Source organism: Staurois parvus, unplaced genomic scaffold (genome assembly GCF_062004578.1).
Source record: "Staurois parvus isolate SC_StPar_1 unplaced genomic scaffold, SC_StPar_1.0 ptg000512l, whole genome shotgun sequence".
Taxonomy (NCBI): Eukaryota; Metazoa; Chordata; class Amphibia; order Anura; family Ranidae; genus Staurois; species Staurois parvus.
In genome coordinates, this window is record NW_028318308.1 from 730,349 (window position 1) to 755,798 (window position 25,450).

Below are 25,450 nucleotides of genomic sequence, written 5' to 3' on the forward strand. Positions count from 1 at the left end.
ACTATTTTTTTAAAATTTTCTGTCTTTTTTTGTTTATATAATAAAAAATAAAACCCCAGTGGTGAATAAATGCCACCAAAATAAAGCTCTATTTGTGTGAAAAAATTACATAACTTTCATTTGGGCACAATGCTGCATGACCACGCACTTCCCAGATAAAGTAGCGCAGTGCTGAACAGCAAAAAAATGGCCTGGTCATGAAGAGGATACAACCTTCTGAAGATCATGTATTACATTTTTTATTAAATTTGGGCAAAATGAAAGTTGAAGAGTACACTAGTCATGCGTTATTGTGATCAGAAGAAGAAAATACATTTACAAATCAGATATAAAGAACAAATAATATTCATCTAAAAAAATTATGAAAAATAATTCAAAAACAAATGTTAGTCCTCAAAACAAGTTACAGTGTAACAGTTCACAGTGTAAAGGTCACAGGTCATAGAGTAAATTTCACAGTGTAACAAGTCATGGTGTAAAGGTCACAAGTCACAGTGTGGCAGGTCATAGGTCACAGTGTAACAGGTCACAGTATGACAGGTCATAGGTCACAGTGTAACAGGTCCTGGTGCAAAGTTCAAGATATCACAGGTCATGGCGTAAAGATCACAGTGTAACAGGTCATAGGTCACAGTGTAACAGGTTATGGTGGAAAGGTCACAGGTCACAGTATGACAGGCCATAGGTCACAGTGTAACAGGTTATGGTGTAAAGGTTCAAGTGTGGCAAGTCATAGGTCACAATGTAACAGGTCACAGTGTAAAGGTCACAGTGTGGCAGGTCATAGGTCACAGTGTAACAGGTCACATTATCACAGGTCATGGTGTAACAGATCACAGTGTCACAGGTCACGGTGTAACAGGTCACACATCACAGGGTAATAGGTCACACATTACAGAGAACAGATCACAGAGTAACAGGGCATGGTGTAACAGGTCACAGGTCACGGTGTAACAGGCCACAGGTCACAGAGTAACAGGTCACAGTGTAAAGGTCACAGTGTGGCAGGTCATAGGTCACAGTGTAAAGGTCACAATATCACAGGTCACAGTGTAACAGGTCACGGTGTAACAGGTCACACATCACAGAGATCAGATCACAGAGTAACAGGTCACAGGTCACGGTATAACCGGTCACAGGGCATGGTGTAACAGGTCACACATCACAGAGATCAGATCACAGAGTAACAGGTCACGGTGTAACAGGTCACAGGTCAGCTGCTGCTGGGCCGGTCTGTGACGCTCCGTCTCTGGTCATAAATGATGGAGTCCTGTGGGACAGAATTAGGAGAGGATTAGGATTACATCATCATTAGTAGAAATGGCGGAAAGGTTTAAAGCAATACTAACAGGGTGTTAAACCAGCTCAGCTCTCATCCCTCCACAGCCCTTCTGTTCCCTTGTGACCAGTTTATTTGGCAATGAGTTAACCCTTCTGCTGCCAGAGCCAATTTTGATTTTTGTTCAAATGTTTAAAAAATAATTTTAGGCCTGAAGCAGGGGCGGACTGACCATTTAGAAACTCAGGCACTGCCCGAAGGCCCGGGGACAGTAGGGGGCCCCATGAGATGCCCCCGGTACCTTTTTCATGGGTTTTTTTGAGTTTGGGCAAGGACACAGGGGCCCCATGATCCTCTATTGCCCGGGGGCCCCATGATCCTCTATTGCCCGGGGGCCCCATGAGTTGTCAGTCTGCCCCTGGCTTGAAGATTACATTAAAGCCATTATATACCCATTTTGTATTTTCTGAAAGCAGACACGCTAGAGCAGGGGTCAGCAGCCCGTTGATTGCGATCTAGTCGTCTATCACAGGTAGCGGACAGGTAGACCATGATCCTTCCTTACTGACCCCCTGCACTTGGACAGGAGGGGTGGTGGGGGCAGCATCCACTGGAACCGATCCCCTTTCCTCCTGCAGCCACTGAAAGCCACCTCTCTTCCTCTCCCTCCTGCTGGCGTTTGGTGGTTTCAGGAGGAAAGGGGATTGGTTCCAGTAAATACTGCCCCCTCCACCCCTCCTGTCGCTCAAGCACTTATTTTGGCTTCCTGGGTTCCACACCCCCCTCACCCCAGCAGCAGGGCCGACTTCCCTCCTCTCCCATCGGCTGCTGCGGGGGATGTTTCAGGGTGAAGAACAGGGAAAAGGGATGGTAAATATGTCATTTGCTGGCCCCTTTCTTTTCTGAATGAAGTGAGTGATCACTCAGAGATTGTACTCTGTGTAGAAAACCTTCAGGTACCCGGTACTCCTTCCACCTCCCTTCCCTTCCTTAATGCAGAACTGTTCTGGTTTATCATGAAGTGCCATATTCCGCCCCTTGGAAATGAACCCCAACTGAGATAAATGTGCCTGGGACCTTATTGATAAGTCAGTTTTCTTAGGACATTTACAATACGGCCTATAATTAGCTGAAGGCAAATATTTATTGAAGTCAAGTCTAATGGCAATATACAAGTATTCACAAACTTGGAGGTCATTTACTTGGACCTCTGACCATATGCCTATAGCCAATCCATGGTTGGTACTGGGAGGAGGGCCAGCACTGCCTGTCAATGATGTCAAGTGGACCTCTCTGAATGGTCATGGAGGTGGGTGGGCCGTGAATGCAGAGGGGAAGACCAGGTTTTATACTGGATAGCATAGAGAACTGTCAATTACAGCCTATCGCAAGGGTATTTGTAGAGAGTCCGGGATCCTCAAGGACTTATAGAGAGTCAGGGATCCTCAGGCAAATGTATGGCGTTTGGGATTCTCCAGTCCTCTGGCGGGCCATTCTGAGCCCGTGTGAATGCCATGTGACAATCTTCTGGGTGCTAATAAAAATGGCACTGCCTGCCCACCCTGGCACACATGTCTTAGTTGCCTATCCTTGCTATTCTCGAATACACCTAGCATATGTTGCTGCACATTCTTCCATTGAAGCCCAAAAATCCTAATTTTATCTCCAACAACAGGTTACATAAAGAGAAGAATGGTGATGCCCTCACCAGATAGAAGCAGGAGGCCAGAATCATGGCTTTCACTGTCAACTCCAGGTCCACTGGAAATGTGACCGTGTATTGGTTCCCCTCACTCCTTATTGTTCCCACCACATGCTGGTCGTCCCGAGATTTCACCTTACAGGAAAAAGCACAAAGATATCAGACAGAAACTCCAGAAGATACAATTAAAAAAAAAGTTAAAAGCCCTATTGAACTTTCCCAATTGATGGTGTGGTCTGAGCCCCCTCCCTTCTAAGTAAGCACCATAAATCAGCAATGAGCAAAGCCCAAGCTCCCTATTGATTGGAGAGATCTAGCTCTGACTCATCAGGGGCTGTGTTGAACCTCTGCAGATAGACCACTGCTTCCACACACAGAGCAAGCAACCTTTTCTTCAGTATGCTGCTAGGGCATAGTCTTTTCTTCACAGGCTGTGGCTTCCTTTTTATTAAACCAGCTGTAGGACTTTTCACACCTTTTGTTTGAATACACATAGAATACACAGCTGATGTAAACTGAAAGTGCCATTGGACTTTACTTTTATTTCTCTAAAGAAGAGCCTTTTCCCATGTTAGTCTAGTGACATTGAATGTGGGTCAGTCCTCAGAATTGCCCCATCTCTAGAGTACAGATTAGTCTTTAACATATTGGTCCTACTGGTAGATTTCGGGAATTATGGGATTGGTGGTGTAGGCAGGGGGCTCTAAGTGATTAGCTCTTTTTTGCCTTGGGTTTCATTCCCATGATATTCACTGTCTACATGATGTTTGCATGTTTTCCTCATGTCTGGAAGTTTTCTTCCCAGAACCAAAAAACATACTTGTAGGGAAAGTGGGTCCTCACCAAACCAGACATGGAATGAGCATGAGAGTACTGGAAACACAATGTACCAAGCAGGAGCAGACTGACCATTTGGGAACTCGGGCACTGCCTGAGAGCCCAGGGTTAGAAGGGGGCCCCATGAGATGCCCCGGTATCTTTCATAGGCTTTTTTGGGTGTGGGCAAGGACACAGGGGCCCCATGATCCCCTATTGCCCGGGGGCCCCATGAGTTGTCAGTCTGCCCCTGGTACCAAGGAGATGCTGGATTTTTTTTTTAGTATTCCTGCTTTCTCTACTAGTGACCTGCCCAATAACTTCCAAGCTTGTCAAAATGTTTTGGCTCATATATCTAGGGAGAGGGGGCTAGGGGTACCGGATATCCCAAAATAGCAAAAAAAAATCCCACATTCTTCAGTAGCAGGCTCCCAATGACTATGGATCAGTTAGGTATCAATATTGGTGGTCGTAGGTGCTTTAGTAGCAGGCTCCCAATGACAATGGGTTCTTTGTGTACCTACATTGGTGGCCCTAGATTCTTCAGTAGCAGGCACCCAATGACAATGTATTCTTTTTGTACCTACATTGGTGGCCCTAGTCTCTTTGGTAGTAGGCTCCCATAGACAATATATCATTTGTGTACCTACATTGGTGCCCCTAGATTCTTCAGTAGCAGGCCCACAATGACAATAGATACTTTGTGTATCTATATTAGAGGCCCTAGATTCTTGAGTAGCAGGCTCCCAATGACATTGGATCATTTAGGTATCTAGATCAGTGGCCCTAGTCTCTTCGGTAGTAGGCTCCCATAGACAATAGATCATTTGTGTACCTACATTGGTGGCCCTAGATTCTTCAGTAGCAGGCCCACAATGACAATGGGTTCTTTGTGTACATACATTGGTGCCCCTAGATTCTTCAGTAGCAGGCCCACAATGACAATGGGTTCTTTGTGTACATACATTGGTGCCCCTAGATTCTTCAGTAGCAGGCCCACAATGACAATGGGTTCTTTGTGTACATACATTGGTGCCCCTAGATTCTTCAGTAGCAGGCCCACAATGACAATGGGTTCTTTGTGTACATACATTGGTGCCCCTAGATTCTTCAGTAGCAGGCCCACAATGACAATGGGTTCTTTGTGTACCTACATTGGTGGCCCTAGATTCTTCAGTAGCAGGCACGCAATGACAATGGATCCCTTGGGTATCTATAGTGAATGCCCTAGATTCTTCAGTAGCAGGCACCCAATGACAATGTATTCTTTTTGTACCTACATTGGTGGCCCTAGTCTCTTCGGTAGTAGGCTCCCATAGACAATAGATCATTTGTGTACCTACATTGGTGCCCCTAGATTCTTCAGTAGCAGGCCCACAATGACAATAGATACTTTGGGTATCTATATTAGAGGCCCTAGACTCTTCAGTAGCAGGCCCACAATGACAATAGATACTTTGGGTATCTATATTAGAGGCCCTAGATTCTTCAGTAGCAGGCTCCCAATGACATTGGATCATTTAGGTATCTATATCAGTGGAACAAAAACCAAAATGCCATATCATAGGGTATAACTACCCATTAAATTTCTTTGACTCACCATATATAAAAGGTGTGGATTTTGTAAACCGAATACTTAGCATACAAAAAGGGGGAGCAGTTGACAAGAGGAAACTGCAAAAAGATCGGTATCTAAATTCATAGCAGAGTAAAGAATACATCCCAACAGATGTAAAACACTTGTTTTGCATCTGTTTGGATGTATTCTTTACTCTGCTATGGATTTACATACTGATCTTCTTGCAGTTTTCTCTTGTCAACTGCTCCCCCTTTCTGTATCTATATCAGTGGCCCTAGTCTCTTCAGTAGTAGTCTCTCATTGGGGGCCGGCTAGATTCTTCAGTAGCAGGCCTCCAATAACAATTAATCCTTTAGGTACCTGGAGAGTGTAGATACCGCAGCTGCATCTTCCCAACATGCACTAGTTTTCAGTCCCCTTGTGAGCAATCACAGATCCCTAAAGGGTTTAGCCACTGTCACGGAGTGCCCGTGCCTTCCCAACCCCCCTTTTTTTCCTGCTGTCCCTCTGCTGTGTCCCTTCACCCCTCCCTCCACTCTTGCAGATTCCTCGAGTCCTGCCAGCCTACATCAAAGGGCTGTGCAGGACGGGAGGAAATGCCCCCTGTGGTGCAGTTAGCACCTCTCGGCCCCCCACCAAGAATCCCCAGCAAAGGGCCGCCAAGGTGTCTCTACGCGCCCCCCAGCGGGCACAAGGTTTCCCGTGCCGGAGACAAAGGCTGCGTTCTCGAGAGCACGGCCCGTGTCAAGGGGGCAGGGCCTCATTGCCCCGGCAACCCGACGCTGGGCCGGCCATTGCCGGGGCAACCGGGGAGTGTCCTGCGCCGGCTTAAGAAGGCCAGCGGGGGACCCTGGTGGGTGCGTGTGTGCTCGTCCCTGCTCGGGACAGGGTGCTTTGTGGGGTCTGAGCTGAGGCCATACCCCACAGCCAAGATCCTGCTGAGCCCCTGCAAGCCTGCCGTGTTGATCTGCGCTCGGGATAAGCACTGTGTGGGGTCTGAACTGAGGCCAGACCCCACAGCCAGGACTCCCGCTGCTGTCCCTGGAAAGCTGACCGCTGTGAGGGCCCCTGTCTTCTGATCACTATTGTCCCTGGAAAGCTGACTGTTGTGAGGGTCCCAGTCCGCTGACCGCTGTGAGTGTCCCTACAAGCCACCTGCTGCTGAGTGTCTGCAAGCTGCCTCCCATGAGTGTCCCTACAAGCCACCTGCTGCTGAGTGTCTTCAAGCCTCATCCCGTGCGTGTCCCTACAAGCTGCCTGATGCTGAGTGTCTGCAAGCCGCCTCCCGTGAGTGTCCCTACAAGCTGCCTGCTGCTGAGTGTCTGCAAGCCGCCTCCCGTGAGTGTCCCTACAAGCTGCCTGCTGCTGAGTGTCTGCAAGCCGCCTCCTGTGAGTGTCCCTACAAGCTGCCTGATGCTGAGTGTCTGCAAGCCGCCTCCCGTGAGTGTCCCTACAAGCCGCCTGCTGCTGAGTGTCTGCAAGCTGCCACCCTTGAGTGTCCCTACAAGCTGCCTGCTGCTGAGTGTCTGCAAGCTGCCTCCCGTGAGTGTCCCTACAAGCTGCCTGATGCTGAGTGTCTGCAAGCTGCCTCCCGTGAGTGTCCCTACAAGCTGCCTGTTGCTGAGTGTCTGCAAGCTGCCTCCCGTGAGTGTCCCTACAAGCTGCCTGTTGCTGAGTGTCTGCAAGCCGCCTCCCGTGAGTGTCCCTACAAGCTGCCTGTTGCTGAGTGTCTGCAAGCTGCCTCCCGTGAGTGTCCCTACAAGCCGCCGGCTGCTGCGTGTCTGCAAGCCGCCTCCCGTGAGTGTCCCTACAAGCCGCCTGCTGCTGCGTGTCTGCAAGCTGCCTCCCGTGAGTGTCCCTACAAGCCGCCTGCTGCTGCGTGTCTGCAAGCCACCTACTGTGAGGGTCCCTACAAGCTGCATGTTGCGGAGGGCCTTGGACTGCCTCTATGGTGGGCTCAGATTACCCTTGCCTGAACTGCCCCTATTGTGTGCCCAGATTAGTGCTACCTGGACTGCCCCCGAGTGCTCGGACCATCGCTACCTAGAGTGCCCTATCATGGGCCGGATTACAATTATGTTGGGCTCCTCCCCTCTCTCCCCCTTTTTGGGTACCTGGACGCTACCTTCCTACCCTGATTGAGTGCCTTCCATAGTTCAATAAAGCTTTGTGTGTTCAACATCTTCTTTGTGTGTTCTGTCCTGCCTACGCTCCCATCACAGCAACCAGTTCTCCATACCATGTCCATCCTTCAGCAGCTTCCCCCAAGCTCGCCTGGACATAATTCCGCATAGCAGACTTCTCTGAAATTGCATCAACAGGCTGCCATCTCTCTGGTTCTTTAAGCCCTAACTGAGGCCATCTTGGATTCCTTGGTTTTTTGGCCTAGGCCCCAGGCAAACTAGGCCCCAAGAAACGCACCTCCTCACACTGACATCTCCCTTCAGGTAGCAGGCCTGGAGGACAAAGACTAGACCCCAGTAAACACGCATTCCCACCTGCAAGGCAAGGACCCTTCTAGAAGCTTCCATGAAATATTTATCTTCTTCTGCAGTCCCCATTGCTGGCATGAACACCCCATTTATTGGCTGGGGTAGAATGTATATTCATAATGCTATACTTTGTATCTTTTTGTAGCACTCTCCTAGATAGGTGCTAGGTTGGGTAAATGTAGTTCTTGGCTCACTGTAATCAGTGCAGCTGCATGCAATTAGTTTGGTCTGTTCTGTGTTTCACTGGCTGCAGGGTTGATTGCTTCCCCCTGTATGTCTGAGGGAACTTTGGAAGGTAGTGGACAGGAAGAGTCAAACAGGCAGCTGAATATTTATGCAGCCCTGGCCAATCCATGGGGGGAGTTTCTCTGATGGTGGTTGGGAGTGTGTATAAATACTTTGAGACCTGGAATAGAAGGTTCTTTTCCCTGAGGAGGAGATCACAGCCCAGGGGGGATGCTTGCCCCCTAGTCAATTCTGCCATGTGCTAGCAGTTCACTGAGGCTTCAGCTGGGCTAGCTGAGGAGACCTACATTTGTGAAAGTTTGTAGAGCTGACTGAGAGGCTTTTCATCTGAGGATTGTCTGGTATCACATTGAGAAAGAGCCTGGAAGATATTGGAAGGACTATCTGAGACCTGTGTGAGTACAGGATGGTGTCAGAGATCCTAGAGACTATGGACTGCTGCCACTCCTCTGGTGCTAGAGAGTCAGCTGTGTGTAAAGGGGACATTGTGTCTGGTGTCCTGAAGAGCTCAGTCTATATAATTCTTAGTGAAAGGACTCTGCTCAGATCTCTAAGAGGAGGATTTACTGTACATCCTCATGTCGCTCAGTCCACCATCCACTTATACAAGGACTTGGCTCAAAGTTCTAAAGAAGGAGGTTCAATGTCCTCAAAATTGCTGCTAAGAGTTACTGGAGTATTCCACAACCACCCTGAACCTATCAAAGTTCATAAAGCATCAGAAAAGCCATACCCTTAGACTATTCTTTCAGCTAAAGAAGTGACTGTGTGCCTGGCTGTGGGGCAATTCTGGGAAAAGACCTAAGGGACCTGTAAATACTGCAGGCTCCTACGGGGGTACCACTACATTCTCATTCTACTTACTGGAGAAAATTCCCCAGACACCAACAGAAAACAACAATATCTTGGGCTTAGGAGAAATCTAATGATCCCAGATAACATCAACAAAGCTCAGGCTGGCTATATCCTGGCTGCAAACCCTAACTTTAGTCTAGAGACACTCCAGCTTAAGTTAGGATCCCTACACTTAGAGTGCAACCACTTTTAGGGACCGATGTGAATGGTTCTATGTACTCTCTAATGCATTTTGTATTATCAGGACACAAGACACAACATAAACAGAGTCTATCCCTGGAATCATAAGATGGTTTGGATTTGTACCTCATACCTCAAAGGTGATGTTCCCGAAGATGCTGATCTTGAGGCTGGGACCCAGGATAAGGAGGAGAACCTCCCTTGAGGAGTCCATGATGGACAAGTGGGTGATGAAGGCATTGGAGGGAAAAGTGATGAATCCGATGCAATCTCCAGCATGAGGAAGAATCACTTCTGCCTAGAACAGAGACAACAAGATTGTCACCCCACATTGGGGAGGACTTTAGAAGCCTCTCTCTTCCATAAAATGATGGTGCCCCCCAGGGGTAAACTGACAACTCATGGGGCCCCAGGCAATAGGGGATCATGGGGCCTCTGTGTCCTCGCCCACACCCAAAAAAGCCTATGAAAAAGCCAATGAAAAGGTACCAGGGACATCTCATGGGGCCCCCTACTGACCCTGGACCCCCGGGCAGTGCCCGAATGCTTGAATGGTCAGTCCGCCCCTGGTGCCCCCTACCTTTTCCTGGCAACCAGGCTGTGTGCTCCGATTAAGGGTCTCATAAGGATTTTTAGGGGGACCTCGTGCCTTTTTGTTTCTTTTTGCATGGAGTTCCCATTAAAATCTGTAAAGGGTCTGGTGTGGATTTCCTGAGCGACCTTGCACATTTTCTTTTCATGGGGTACCCTCTACAAATCTATAACAAGGCTCAAAGGGTCTGGTGTGTGTTTTGGGGTGGGGGGGCCTCCATTGTTTATTCTTGCTGTAGGATGTGCTATGGAAAAATACATAGTAAATAGCAGACCCTAGGAGCAGTCTGTGGGTTTTTTTTTTTTTTCAAGAAGCCAAAAATGAAATGCTATTTGCCAGCGATTTTAAACACTTTTTGTGCCCCATTCACAGGCAGGATTAGGACACCCCCCCTAGGAATGGTATATAAAGGAATTGGACATTTTTAAAGGCACATTTTTTTTCTACCGTAATGCACTCTCTACATTAAAGTGAAATTAAAAGTTCAAATTTTATTTATTTTAAATCAAAAACATTTTATACTTCCCGGCTCTGTAATGGTTTTCCACAGAGCAGTCCCGAGCATCCTCTTCTTGGGTCCCCCTATGGCGCTTTTGGCTCCTCCCCCCTACTGAGTGCCTCCACTGCCCTCATGTGTGCTCGCTGCTGTGCCCTGCCCTGTGTGTCCAGTCGTGCACAGGTGTACCGGCTCCTCCCCTTCAGTCTTGCACAGGTGTACCGGCTCCTCCCTTCCAGTCTTGCACAGGTGTACTGGTTCCTCCCCTTCAGTCTTGCACAGGTGTACTGGCTCCTCCCCTTCAGTGTTGCACAGGTGTACAGGCTCCTCCCCCCTACTGAGTGCCTCCACTGCACTCATGTGTGCTCGCTGCTGTGCACTGCCCTGTGTGTCCAGTCGTGCACAGGTGTACCGGCTCCTCCCCTCTAGTCGTGCACAGGTGTACCAGCTCCTCCCCTCCAGTCTTGCACAGGTGTACTGGTTCCTCCCCTTCCATCTTGCACATGTGCACCTGCTCACCCCTTCAGTCTTGCACAGGTGTACCGGCTCCTCCCCCTCCAGTCTTGCACAGGTGTACCGGCTCCTCCCCTCCAGTCTTTCACAGGCGTACCGGCTCCTCCCTTCCAGTCTTGCACAGGTGTACCGGCTCCTCCCCTCCAGTCTTGCACAGGTGTATCGGCTCCTCCCCTCCAGTCTTGCACAGGTGTATCGGCTCCTCCCCTCCAGTCTTGCACAGGTGTACCGGCTCCTCCCCTCCAGTCTTGCACAGGTGTAACAGTTCCTCCCCTACAGTCTTCCATAGGTGTACCGGCTCCTCCCCTACAGTCTTACACAGGTGTACCAGCTCCTCCCCTTCAGTCTTACACAGGTGTACCGGCTTCTCCCCTTCAGTCTTACACAGGTGTACCGGCTCCTCCCCTCCAGTCTTGCACAGGTGTATCGGCTCCTCCCCTCCAGTCTTGCACAGGTGTATCGGCTCCTCCCCTCCAGTCTTGCACAGGTGTACCGGCTCCTCCCCTCCAGTCTTGCACAGGTGTACCGGCTCCTCCCCTCCAGTCTTGCACAGGTGTACCGGCTCCTCCCCTCCAGTCTTGCACAGGTGTACCGGCTCCTCCCGTCTAGTCTTGCGCAGGTGTACTGGTTCCTCCCCTTCCATCTTGCACATGTGCACCTGCTCCCCCCTTCAGTCTTTCACAGGCATACTGGCTCCTCCCTTCCAGTCTTGCACAGGTGTACCGGCTCCTCCCCTTCAGTCTTGCACAGGTGTAGTGGCTCCTCCCCTTCAGTCTTACACAGGTGTACCGGCTTCTCCCCTTCAGTCTTACACAGGTGTACCGGCTCCTCCTCTCCAGTCTTGCACAGGTGTACAGGCTCCTCCCCTCCAGTCTTGCACAGGTGTACAGGCTCCTCCCCTCCAGTCTTGCATAGGTGTACCGGCTCCTCCCCTCCAATCTTGCATAGGTGTACCGGCTCCTCCCCTACAGTCTTGTACAGGTGTACCAGCTCCTCCCCTTCAGTCTTACACTAATGTAATGACATCGTAAGGTTTTAATGAAAATGGAAACTTTTTTTTAGCAAGTCTATTTGGGGGGGGGGGGGGGCAGGGAAGGCAGAATATAATCACATTAAACTCCTTGGTAAATACAAGGACTGAAATACTTTTGTGGGGAAAATGCTGCTGCACCTGGCTCCCTCCAGTGCTAGTAAGGTGTTCTGTTCTGAAGGGGAGAGATCCCCCCCCCCCCCGAGCAGGCAGATCCACTGATGGGGGCCAGATGTGAATCTGCGGGTACCGGCACCTTCTGGCTATAAGTAGGGGACTGTGAAGTGCGGCCATAGACCCTGTTCCTCCTGAAGGTGGCACTCCTTGTTAGACTGAATGTCCTTTATTGGTATGTTTTGGTGTATTTTCTGCTTTGAATAAATGTAAAACCCAGCTCTACATTATTTGTTTTCCTTGAAAAGGTCAGCCAAGCCCCCCCCCCCCCCAAAAAAAAAAAAAACTCATCTCTGCAATACACACCTGTAATCCAGAGCTGTACCCTGCAATATGTATTTTTCTCCAATAGATGTCCTCAGCTTCCTAAGGCGAATGGCCCCTGACATCACCCAGCCCAGAAGACTGAGGACATACTGTGAGTGCAGGACATCAGTGACATCAGTGCAGAGCCCTACATTCACAGTGTATTGATGCAGAGAGGGGCACTGACGTCATCATGTTATTGGGGACTGCCCAGAGAAAAGACAAAGAGGACCCTGCATGTCATGTGACCAGCTTAGGTACCGTGTCTGCAGAACGTTTAGTGTATAAAACCAAAACCACACATGAGGGGTACATGGTGGGGGAGGGGGGCAGCTTGTATAAGGGAGTCTGGAGTTGGGCTTTAAGCCTCTTACCTCTCTTGAACACCCGCAGCTGTTCCTCTCTACTACACCCATGACGTCATCCCCTCGGCTATCTCTGACCTTCACATCAAAGTTGGCTCCACAGCACTCTACATGCTGATTGGCCTGATATATCCGCTGGCCTCTGTGATTGAAAACATCGAAGCTCCTCGCCCAGCTTTGTGACACCGAGACTGAGAGAAAGAGAGAAGGACTTACTAAACATCGATCGGGTGGGAGATGGAGAGATACAAAGTAACATTGTTTATAAACATCGATCAGACGGGAGATGGAGAGATACAAAGTAACATTGTTTATAAACATCGATCAGACAGGAGATGGAGAGATACAAAGTAACATTGTTTATAAACATCGATCAGACGGGAGATGGAGAGATACAAAGTAACATTGTTTATAAACATCGATCAGACGGGAGATGGAGAGATACAAAGTAACATTGTTTATAAACATCGATCAGACGGGAGATGGAGAGATACAAAGTAACATTGTTTATAAACATCGATCGGGTGGGAGATAGAGAGATACAAAGTAACATTGTTTATAAACATCGATCAGACGGGAGATGGAGAGATACAAAGTAACATTGTTTATAAACATCGATCGGGTGGGAGATGGAGAGATACAAAGTAACATTGTTTATAAACATCGATCAGACGGGAGATGGAGAGATACAAAGTAACATTGTTTATAAACATCGATCAGACGGGAGATAGAGATACAAAGTAACATTGTTTATAAACATCGATCAGACGGGAGATAGAGATACAAAGTAACATTGTTTATAAACATCGATCAGACGGGAGATGGAGAGATACAAAGTAACATTGTTTATAAACATCGATCAGACGGGAGATGGAGAGATACAAAGTAACATTGTTTATAAACATCGATCAGACGGGAGATGGAGAGATACAAAGTAACATTGTTTATAAACATCGATCGGGTGGGAGATAGAGAGATACAAAGTAACATTGTTTATAAACATCGATCAGACGGGAGATGGAGAGATACAAAGTAACATTGTTTATAAACATCGATCGGGTGGGAGATGGAGAGATACAAAGTAACATTGTTTATAAACATCGATCAGACGGGAGATGGAGAGATACAAAGTAACATTGTTTATAAACATCGATCAGATGGGAGATAGAGAGATACAAAGTAACATTGTTTATAAACATCGATCAGACGGGAGATGGAGAGATACAAAGTAACATTGTTTATAAACATCGATCAGCCGGTAGATAGAGAGATACAAAAGATACAAAGTAACATTGTTTATAAACATCGATCAGACGGGAGATAGAGAGATACAAAGTAACATTGTTTATAAACATCGATCAGACAGGAGAGAGAGATACAAAGTAACATTGTTTATAAACATCGATCAGACAAGAGATAGAGATACAAAGTAACATTGTTTATAAACATCGATCAGACGGGGGATGGAGAGATACAAAGTAACATTGTTTATAAACATCGATCAGACGGGAGATAGAGATACAAAGTAACATTGTTTATAAACATTGATCAGACTGGAGATAGAGATAAAAAGTAACATTGTTTATAAACATCGATCAGACGGGGGATGGAGAGATACAAAGTAACATTGTTTATAAACATCGATCAGACGGGGGATGGAGAGATACAAAGTAACATTGTTTATAAACATCGATCAGACAAGAGATAGAGATACAAAGTAACATTGTTTATAAACATCGATCAGACGGGGGATGGAGAGATACAAAGTAACATTGTTTATAAACATCGATCAGACGGGAGATAGAGATACAAAGTAACATTGTTTATAAACATCGATCAGACGGGGGATGGAGAGATACAAAGTAACATTGTTTATAAACATCGATCAGACGGGGGATGGAGAGATACAAAGTAACATTGTTTATAAACATCGATCAGACAAGAGATAGAGATACAAAGTAACATTGTTTATAAACATCGATCAGACGGGGGATGGAGAGATACAAAGTAACATTGTTTATAAACATCGATCAGACGGGAGATAGAGATACAAAGTAACATTGTTTATAAACATTGATCAGACTGGAGATAGAGATAAAAAGTAACATTGTTTATAAACATCGATCAGACGGGGGATGGAGAGATACAAAGTAACATTGTTTATAAACATCGATCAGACGGGGGATGGAGAGATACAAAGTAACATTGTTTATAAACATCGATCAGACGGGGGATGGAGAGATACAAAGTAACATTGTTTATAAACATCGATCAGACGGGGGATAGAGAGATACAAAGTAACATTGTTTATAAACATCGATCAGACGGGAGATGGAGAGATACAAAGTAACATTGTTTATAAACATCGATCAGACGGGGGATAGAGAGATACAAAGTAACATTGTTTATAAACATTGCTTGTACAGGAAATAAAGATACAGCTTACTTTGTTATCTTTAGTAATGACACATTTGTTGCTGATTCGGTAGCACTAGAACAGATATGTACTCAGTGTATGTAAACCCCACAGTTCTTTATTGTATATACACTATATTGCCCCAAGTATCGGGCCGCCAGCCTTCCCACACACATGACCTTTAATGGCCCCCCAGTCTTAGTCCGTAGGGTTCAATATTGAGTTGGCCCCGCCCTTTCCACACACATGACCTTTAATGGCCCCCCAGTCTTAGTCTGTAGGGTTCAATATTGAGTTGGCCCCGCCCTTTCCACGCACATGACCTTTAATGGCCCCCCAGTCTTAGTCCGTAGGGTTCAATATTGAGTTGGCCCCGCCCTTTGCCTCTTCTGGGAAGGCCGTCCACAAGGTTTAGGAGGGTGTCTATGGGAAGGTTGGACCATTCTTCCAGAAGCACATTTGTCAGGTCAGGCACTGATGTCGGAGGAGGAGGCCTGGCTCGCAGTCTCCGCTCTAATTCATCCCAAAGGTGTTCTATGGGGTTGAGGTCAGGACTCTGTGCAGGACAGTCAAGTTCCTCCACCCCAAACTGGCTCCTCCATGTCTTTATGGACCTTGCTTTGTGCACTGGTGGGCAGTCATGTTGGAACAGGAAGGGGCCATCCCCAAACTCCTCCCACAAAGTTGGGAGCATGAAATTGTCCAAAATGTCGCCTTAAGAGTTCCCTTCACTGGAACTAGGGGGCCAAGCCCAACCCCTGAAAAACAACCCCACACCATAATCCCCCCTCCACCAAACTTTACACTTGGCACAATGCAGTCAGGCAAGTACCGTTCCTGAGAGCTCCTGAGAGCGACCCATTCTTACACCAATGTTTGTAGAAGCCGTCTGCATGCCTAGGGGATGGATTGTATACACCTGTGTCCATGGAGGGGATTGGAGCACCTGAATCACATGATTGGGAGGGCGGGCCCAATACTTTTGGCAATATAGTGTATCGCTCCCCCAGTTCCAGAAGGATCTCTGAACAAAGTGCCAATGAGCCCAAGGGCCCCTTTTACCAGATCTTAGTGCTGTAGAATACCCGGGTGACTTGCTTTTATATTAAAATAATTGTTTTATCTTCAACTTGAGGATTCAATCCAGGTATTTGTATAGCAGCAACTATTCATGTTGTGTTTATATATTGTACATTCACATCAGTCCCCGCCCCTGAGGAACGTACAACTTGGACAGTAGTGTTATTGATACTGTGATGGGAGTGACTTTGGGTGGGGGGCCCATGGAACACAGCTCACTTTGGAGAGGTGGGGAGACCCCTGTCTCAGCTCCCCATACCCCTCTTATGTGTAAGTCACCCTGTGCTGTTAGGGGTACAGGGTGATCTGTCCTAATACTGGGGTGGGGGATTGTTGATTGTTTAATGTTATGTGGCTGCATCCCATTGTTCTATTGTGTGTCTTGCTTGGGAGCAAACTATTATGGGATGTATGTGTTTATGTGTATTAGCTTAGTGGGGGGTGTCTCCAGCAGCCCTCCCTCCTGATGGGACTGTCTGCTGGTGTGAAGTTGGAATACCTGTGTGTCTTTTGTTATTAATGTAGATTGCCCCGCCCTGTATCATTATGCAGGGAGGGGGGATTGTCCCGCCCTGTATCATTATGCAGGGAGGGGGGATTGCCCCGCCCTGTATCATTATGCAGGGAGGGGGGATTGCCCCGCCCTGTGTCATTATGCAGGGAGGGGGGATTGTCCCGCCCTGTGTCATTGTGCAGGGAGGGGGGATTGTCCCGCCCTGTATCATTATGCAGGGAGGGGGGATTGCCCCGCCCTGTGCCATTATGAAGGGAGGGGGGATTGTCCCGCCCTGTATCATTATGCAGGGAGGGGGGATTGCCCCGCCCTGTGTCATTATGCAGGGAGGGGGGATTGTCCCGCCCTGTGCCATTGTGCAGGGAGGGGGGATTGTCCCCTGAGTGTATATATCTTGTATCTGTGTTCAAATAAACTAGTCTACCTCCTGGTTTCCTTCAAGACTGGTGTCGTCTAGTCTTCTTTGGTCGGCGGTGGTGTCTGTGGTCGGTGTTCGGACGGGGAAGAGGTAGCCTAACGGAGGTACCCAATCACAGTCTGGGTCGGTTCCATTACAGATACAATGTATGAATGTTATTGGTTCAGTACAAACCTTGGATATTGGAGGGGACCACACAACATTTTTTTGGTGGGGCGTCCACTTTGCCATCCATACCAGACACTCTTCAAAGATAATGGTTGGGTATGTTTTGTTTTGGGAGAACCCTACCCTTTTTTGTGTGCATGGGGTTCCCCCAGGAACATCTGTACCAGACCCTCCTGTACGGTAATGTTTTGGTGTAGATGAAGCTATCCCCGGCCGGGGGATGGTCTATTATATTGCAGTTATATTATGTTTAATTATTATTACGACATAATTAGCGCTCCTATGCACCATGGCTCCAGAAACCCAATGCACGCTTCTGTAAATTGTGGGGTTTCCTTTCAGAATTAGAGTACATTATATTGTACATTCACATCAGTCCCCGCCCCCGAGGAGCTTACAAATGGGATAATACTGTAATTGATCCCACATTGGGGTGAGCTGCTGGTTCAAATCGAACTCTGGAAGTTGGAGGGGACCCCACGCCATTTATTAATTTTTGCATTGGGTTCTGTTTGACATTTATCCCAGACACTCACCAAGGATAAGGGTCTGATATGTATTTTTAAGGGGTACCCCACGCCATTCTTTTACTTGAGTTTGGCTCCCTCATTACCTGCTATATAAGTACCACATCCAAGGTAAGTGTTTGGTATAGATCAGGGGTCTCCAGACTTCATTAAACAAAGGGCCAGTTTACTGTCCTTCAGACTTTAGGGGGGAGGGCCAGATGTTGGTGTCAGTGGAAGGAATAGTACCTCATCATTGGTGTCAGTGGGAGGAATAGTTCCTAATCATTTGTAGTAGAAGGAATAGTACTCCTTCATTTGTTGTCAGTAGGAAGAATAATGCCCCATCATTGGTGTCAGTGGAACAAAATAGTACCCCATCACTGTTGTCGGTGGGATGAATAGTGCCCCTCATTAGTGCCAGTAGGAAGAATAATACCCCATCATTGGTGTCAGTGGAAGGAATAGTGCCCCTCATCAGTGCCAGTAGGAAGAATAATACCCCATCATTGGTATCAGTGGGAGGAATAGTGCCCCATCATTGGTGTCAGTGGGAGGAATAGTGCCCAATCATTGGTGTCAGTGGGAGGAATAGTGCCCCATCATTGGTGTCAGTGGGAGGAATAGTGCCCCATCATTGGTATCAGTGGGAGGAATAATGCCCCATCATTGGTGTCAGTGGGAGGAATAGTGCCCCATCATTGGTGTCAGTGGGAGGAATAGTGCCCCATCATTGGTGTCAGTGGGAGGAATAGTGCCCCATCATTGGTGTCAGTGGGAGGAATAGTGCCCCATCATTGGTGTCAGTGGGAGGAATAGTGCCCCATCATTGGTATCAGTGGGAGGAGCCCCCCTCCCCCCACTCCTGAAGCACCAAATCTATTGTAGTGGAGGTCCAACAGATGTGTAATTGTGGATATCTGCCATCTGTAACTGAGTCTGATGGTAGGGTGGTCTCCTATCCTGTAAGGTTGTCTCCAACCCATAGCTTGTTCCCTTACCCTGTAGGGTGGTCTCATAACCTGTAGGGTGGTCTCCTACCCCATAGGGTGGTCTCATACCCTGTAGGGTGGTCTCCTACCTCATAGGGTGGTCTCCTACCCCGTAGGGCAGTCTGCTACCCTGCAGTGTTGTCCCCTGCACTATAGGGCGGTCTCCTACCCCACAGGGTGATCTCCTACCCCATAGGGTGGTCTCGTACCCCATAGGGTGGTCTCCTACCTCATAGGGTGGTCTCCTACCCCGTAGGGCAGTCTGCTACCCTGCAGTGTTGTCTCCTGCACTATAGGGCAGTCTCCTACCCCACAGGGTGATCTCCTACCCCATAGGGTGGTCTCCTACCCCATAAGGCAGTGTTTCTCAACTCCAGTCCTCATGGACCCCCAACAGGTCATGTTTTCAGGATTTCCCTCAGATGAAACAGCTGTGGTAATTACTAAGGCAGTGAAACTGATCAAATCACCTGTGCAAAATAATGGAAATCCTGAAAACATGACCTGTTGGGGGTCCATGAGGACTGGAGTTGAGAAACACTGCCATAAGGTGATCTCCTACCCCATAAGGTGGTCTCCTACCCCATAGGGCAGTCTGCTACCCTGCAGTGTTGTCCCCTGTGCTATAGGGCGGTCTCCTACCCCACAGGGTGATCTCCTACCCAATAGGGTGGTCTCCTACCTCATAAGGTGGTCTCCTACCCCATAGGGTGGTCTCCTACCCCATAGGGCAGTCTGCTACCCTGCAGTGTTGTCCCCTGCGCTATAGGGCGGTCTCCTACCCCACAGGGTGATCTCCTACCCCATAGGGTGGTCTCCTACCTCATAAGGTGGTCTCCTACCCCATAAGGTGGTCTCCTACCCCATAGGGTGGTCTCCTACCCCATAGGGCAGTCTGCTACCCTGCAGTGTTGTCCCCTGCACTATAGGGTGGTCTCCTACCCCACAGGGTGGTCTCCTACCCCACAGGGTGATCTCCTACCCCATAGGGTGGTCTCCTACCCCACAGGGTGATCTCCTACCCCATAGGGCGGTCTCCTACCCCATAGGGTGATCTCCTACGCTATAGGGTGGTTCACTCTTCTGTGATTGGTGGGATACTTACATCTCTCATGTATGGAGAGCTGGTTTATCTGCAAGAACAAGAGAACAGTTACTGGAATGTTCTTCTAGTGACACCATTTGCGGATGAATGACGGGAATGTACAGATGACATCGGGGGACAGTGATATAAAAGTGATATAAAAGTGATACAGAGAGAACAATGGATCCCAGGCTTGTCCCCAGTTAGTGTTTTTGATTCCTGAGTCCTTATGGAGATTACGGTCCAACTCTAAAGTGTAAGGCCAAAGCTTCCCTCACCCATCCCCCCTCCCTCTCCCTCAGTCAGTGTGCAATTAATGTTTGTTAATCAAATAAAGTCAATTTCAAGAAATACCTCTTTTTGTGACCTGAAAGTCATATTTTTTTTCTGCTGGTGTTTGCTTTGTAGTAAGATGTTTGGGGGGTGGGGAGTGGGGGCAGCAGGCTCCAGTAAATGTCACAACAATCTCCATTGTGATATGAAAGAACGCATCTTTGGCAACCCTTTGGATGTGCATTCCTGGTGGCCATTGAATGATGCAAACCTTAACTGTGCAATCTGCCATCAGGAATGCACATCTAAAGGGATGCCAGAGATGTGATGTGAATGTGAAAAAGTCTCATCATTTTCATATGGAATCATGAGAAGCCTTTCTGATGGGAACCCTAACGGAGTAATGAACTGATACAGCCAGAGTTCTGGAGATGAATGGTATAGAGGTGTGCAGGACACAGAACATGGAGAACGTGACAGACAGACAGGGAATGGATAATGGTGTGAATGGTCTCACCTGGAGAAGATTCTGGAGATGAATGATATAGAGATGTGCAGGACACAGAACATGGAGAACGTGACAGACAGACAGGGAATGGATAATGGTGTGAATGGTCTCACCTGGAGAAGATTCTGGAGATGAATGATATAGAGGTGAGCAGGACACAGAACATGGAGAATGTGACAGACAGGGAATGGATAATGGTGTGAATGGTCTCACCTGGAGCAGATTCTGGAGATGAATGATATAGAGATGTGCAGGACACAGAACATGGAGAACGTGACAGACAGACAGGGAATGGATAATGGTGTGAATGGTCTCACCTGGAGAAGATTCTGGAGATGAATGATATAGAGGTGAGCAGGACACAGAACATGGAGAATGTGACAGACAGGGAATGGATAATGGTGTGAATGGTCTCACCTGGAGCAGATTCTGGAGATGAATGATATAGAGATGTGCAGGACACAGAACATGGAGAACGTGACAGACAGACAGGGAATGGATAATGGTGTGAATGGTCTCACCTGGAGAAGATTCTGGAGATGAATGATATAGAGATGTGCAGGACACAGAACATGGAGAACGTGACAGACAGACAGGGAATGGATAATGGTGTGAATGGTCTCACCTGGAGAAGATTCTGGAGATGAATGATATAGAGGTGAGCAGGACACAGAACATGGAGAATGTGACAGACAGGGAATGGATAATGGTGTGAATGGTCTCACCTGGAGCAGATTCTGGAGATGAATGATATAGAGATGTGCAGGACACAGAACATGGAGAACGTGACAGACAGACAGGGAATGGATAATGGTGTGAATGGTCTCACCTGGAGAAGATTCTGGAGATGAATGATATAGAGGTGAGCAGGACACAGAACATGGAGAATGTGACAGACAGGGAATGGATAATGGTGTGAATGGTCTCACCTGGAGCAGATTCTGGAGATGAATGATATAGAGATGTGCAGGACACAGAACATGGAGAACGTGACAGACAGACAGGGAATGGATAATGGTGTGAATGGTCTCACCTGGAGCAGATTCTGGAGATGAATGATATAGAGATGTGCAGGACACAGAACATGGAGAATGTGACAGACAGGGAATGGCTAATGGTGTGAATGGTCTCACCTGGAGAAGATTCTGGAGATGAATGATATAGAGGTGTGCAGGACACAGAACATGGAGAATGTGACAGACAGACAGGGAATGGATAATGGTGTGAATGGTCTCACCTGGAGCAGATTCTGGAGATGAATGATATAGAGGTGTGCAGGACACAGGACATTGAGAACATGACAGACAGGGAATGGATAATGGTGTGAATGGTCTCACCTGGAGAAGATTCTGGAGATGAATGATATAGAGATGTGCAGGACACAGAATATGGAGAACGTGACAGACAGGGAATGGTGATGGTGTGAATGGTCTCACCTGGAGAAGATTCTGGAGATATATGATATAGAGGTGTGCAGGACACAGGACATTGAGAACATGACAGACAGGGAATGGATAATGGTGTGAATGGTCTCACCTGGAGCAGATTCTGGAGATGAATGGTATAGAGATGTGCAGGACACAGGACATGGAGAACGTGACAGACAGGGAATGGTGATGGTGTGAATGGTCTCACCTGGAGCAGATTCTGGAGATATATGATATAGAGGTGAGCAGGACACAGAACATGGAGAACGTGACCAACAGGGAATGGTTAATGGTGTGAATGGTCTCACCTGGAGCAGATTCTGGAGATGAATGATATAAAGATGTGCAGGACACAGAATATGGAGAACGTGACAGACAGGGAATGGATAATGGTGTGAATGGTCTCACCTGGAGCAGATTCTGGAGATGAATGGTATAGAGATGTGCAGGACACAGAATGAACATGGAGAACGTGACAGACAGGGAATGGATCATGGTGTGAATGGTCTAACCTGGAGCAGATTCTGGAGATATATGATATAGAGGTGAGCAGGACACAGAACATGGAGAACGTAACAGACAGGGAATGGATAATGGTGTGAATGGTCTCACCTGGAGCAGATTCTGGAGATGAATGATATAAAGATGTGCAGGACACAGAACATGGAGAACGTGACAGACAGGGAATGGATAATGGTGTGAATGGTCTCACCTGGAGCAGATTCTGGAGATGAATGGTATAGAGGTGTGCAGGACACAGAACATGGAGAACGTGACAGACAGGGAATGGATAATGGTGTGAATGGTCTCACCTGGAGCAGATTCTGGAGATGAATGATATAGAGGTGTGCAGGACACAGAACATGGAGAACGTGACAGACAGGGAATGGATAATGGTGTGAATGTTCTCACCTGAAGAAGATCTTGCAGTCCAGGTAGAACTCCTTTCCTTCCTGCAGTGATTGGTGATGAGGAGGACATCAGAGGAGAGACAACAGGGGTGGAAATAACATTGTAGCTGGGAGGGTCCTCGGGAGGGTCCTCGGGGTTCTCAGTATTCATCATTGGAGAAATGTCTGGAAGAACATCCAGATAGTCTGCTTATAGTGAACCCTCCCGAATGTAAGATCTGCAATGTCCTCCTCATAGTTCACAAGGACTGAATGAAGCTTTACAATGGAACCAACCAAGCCTGGTGATACTTCTCCGGAGCTCCAGAGCATGGGCACTTATCTCAGGGGACCACCAGATAGTGGGCTCACAATGTACACATTGGGGAACTCAGCACAGGGATGGTGCGAACCCCTCATAATGGGCACAGCGGGTGTACAGACCTGGGAACCCAGCACAGGGATGGTGGGAATCCCTCATAATGGGCAGAGCAGGTGTACAGACCCAGGAACTCAGCACAGGGATGGTGGGAACCCCTCATAATGGGATCAGCGGGTGTACAGACCTGGGAACCCAGCACAGGGATGGTGGGAATCCCTCATAATGGGCAGAGCAGGTGTACAGACCCAGGAACTCAGTACAGGGATGGTGGGAACCCCTCATAATGGGCACAGCAGGTGTACAGAACCGTGAAATCAGCACAGGGATGATGGGAATCCCTCATAATGGGATCAGCGGGTGTACAGACCCGGGAACTGAGCACAGGGATGGTGGGAACCTCTCATAATGGGCATAGCAGGAGTACAGACCCGAGAACTCAACACAGGGATGGTGGGAACCCCTCTTAATGGGCAGAGCGGGTGTACAGACCTGGGAACTCAGCACAGGGATGGTGGGAACCCCTCATAATGGGCACAGCAGGAGTACAGACCCGGGAACTCAGCACAGGGATCCCCTCAGTAGGACTCCAGAGAGAGAAGAGACTGTTGGGGGTGTATCCCTCCATCATCCACTGCACACTGACACCATTTGTGGACTCACACTACTCCTATCATTATATAGAGATCGATGTAATAGAAGGAGGATAGGGATGGTGGGACTTACCCAGCAGACGGTGTATGGAGCTGGCTGTGTGAGCTGGTCAGGGTGGAGAAGGATGGAGATGACACAAGCAGGATGTATGGTTACACAATGTTCACCATGAAGGACTGCAGGGTGGAGGTGTCACCATCCATGTGTGACACCAGGAGGCCAGTCTGTTGAGGAGCACAAAGTGCGACAGACTTGGAGAAATGAATCCGCATAAAAAATGTAAAATCCAAAACAAACGCAACATTTTTATTCTGCAATACTCGCTTCCTCCTTTTCTCAGAAAGTCATTGGAGAAGCACTGCTGGTGTCACTCGTACAGAGAAAGAGAAGGAAGCCGGAGAAGTGAGAATGATCTGCAGGAAATGAAGGGGAAGCTGAGACGGTTACGGAACTTCAGGAGGCCTCGGGTTCAGCTCAGCAATCACAGGAACTTCTGCTGAAGAAGCATCTAAAGGTCAAGAAACAAACAAAATGTTTCTGCGAGATATGAAGGATCACAAGATGGGGAAGATGTGGAGGCCGGTGACAACTCCTAGAAGGTTGGGGAGGTCGTGAGAGGTCCATTCCGGAGTGTGGGGCTCTGGGGGGCTCTGGGGGGCTCTGGGGCCACATCTCTCCTCTACCCTGGAAAGCATGGAATAAAAAATGGAACCATTCATCTCATGCTTTCCAGGAAAGAAAATGTCGGTGTTTACATCGGCCCAACCAGAAGTGACAACATGCCATTGCTTCTCCTGTCTTACACCCGTGGTCACCAAACTGGGGGGCCAGGGGCCCTATGTGACCCCCTGCTTGCCTTTACCCTTGGGGAACTTTTCATTCCGCTGATACAAGACATTATTCCTCCCACTGACACCAACGATGGAGCACTATTCCTCCCACTGACACCAACAATAGAACATAGTTCCTGCTACTGACACCAACAATGGGACACTATTCCTCCCACTGACACCAATGATGGGACAATATTTCTGCTACTGACACCAACAAAGGGACACTATTCCTCCCACTGACACCAATGATGGGGCACTATTCCTCCCACTGACACCAATGATGGGGCACTATTCCTCCCACTGACACCAATGATGGGACACTATTCCTCCCACTGATACCAATGATGGGGCACTATTCCTCCCACTGACACCAATGATGGGGCACTATTCCTCCCACTGACACCAATGATGGGGCACTATTCCTCCCACTGACACCAATGATGGGGCACTATTCCTCCCACTGACACCAATGATGGGGCACTATTCCTCTTACTGACACCAATGATGAGGCACTATTCCTCCCACTGACACCAATGATGGGGCACTATTCCTCCCACTGACACCAATGACGGGGCACTATTCCTCCCACTGACACCAATGATGGGACACTATTCCTCCCACCAACAACAGTGATGGGGTACTATTTCGTCCACTGACACCAATGATGGGGCACTATTCCTCCC

General features: G+C 48.1%; 1 protein-coding gene across 1 annotated transcript; it reads right to left on the reverse strand.

Annotated features, from left to right (window-relative positions):
* Positions 1-91: 91 nt before the first annotated feature.
* On the reverse strand, positions 92-24,584 carry LOC149451879 (phospholipid scramblase 2-like). Its single transcript, XM_089690050.1, has 7 exons — positions 24,007-24,584; positions 22,924-23,087; positions 19,825-19,852; positions 12,635-12,816; positions 9,283-9,447; positions 2,988-3,116; positions 92-1,270 (listed from the first exon to the last, which is right to left on the reverse strand). The coding sequence occupies exons 2-7, from the start codon at positions 23,074-23,076 to the stop codon at positions 1,214-1,216; spliced, it is 714 nt and encodes a 237-aa protein (XP_089546176.1). The 5' UTR covers positions 23,077-23,087; positions 24,007-24,584; the 3' UTR covers positions 92-1,213.
* Positions 24,585-25,450: the final 866 nt, after the last annotated feature.

What these genes read in the sequence shown, in the direction of transcription:
- LOC149451879 (XM_089690050.1), bottom strand. Translation starts at nt 23,076, where the DNA reads ATGATGAATACTGAGAACCCCGAGGACCCTCCCGAGGACCCTCCCAGC. An exon ending in GCTCTCCATACATGAGAGAT is followed by an intron (nt 12,817 to 19,824) that starts GTAAGTATCCCA and finishes TCTTTCTCTCAG; the next exon opens with TCTCGGTGTCACAAAGCTGG. An exon ending in TGGCCTCCTGCTTCTATCTG is followed by an intron (nt 1,271 to 2,987) that starts GTGAGGGCATCA and finishes TCTGTCCCACAG; the next exon opens with GACTCCATCATTTATGACCA.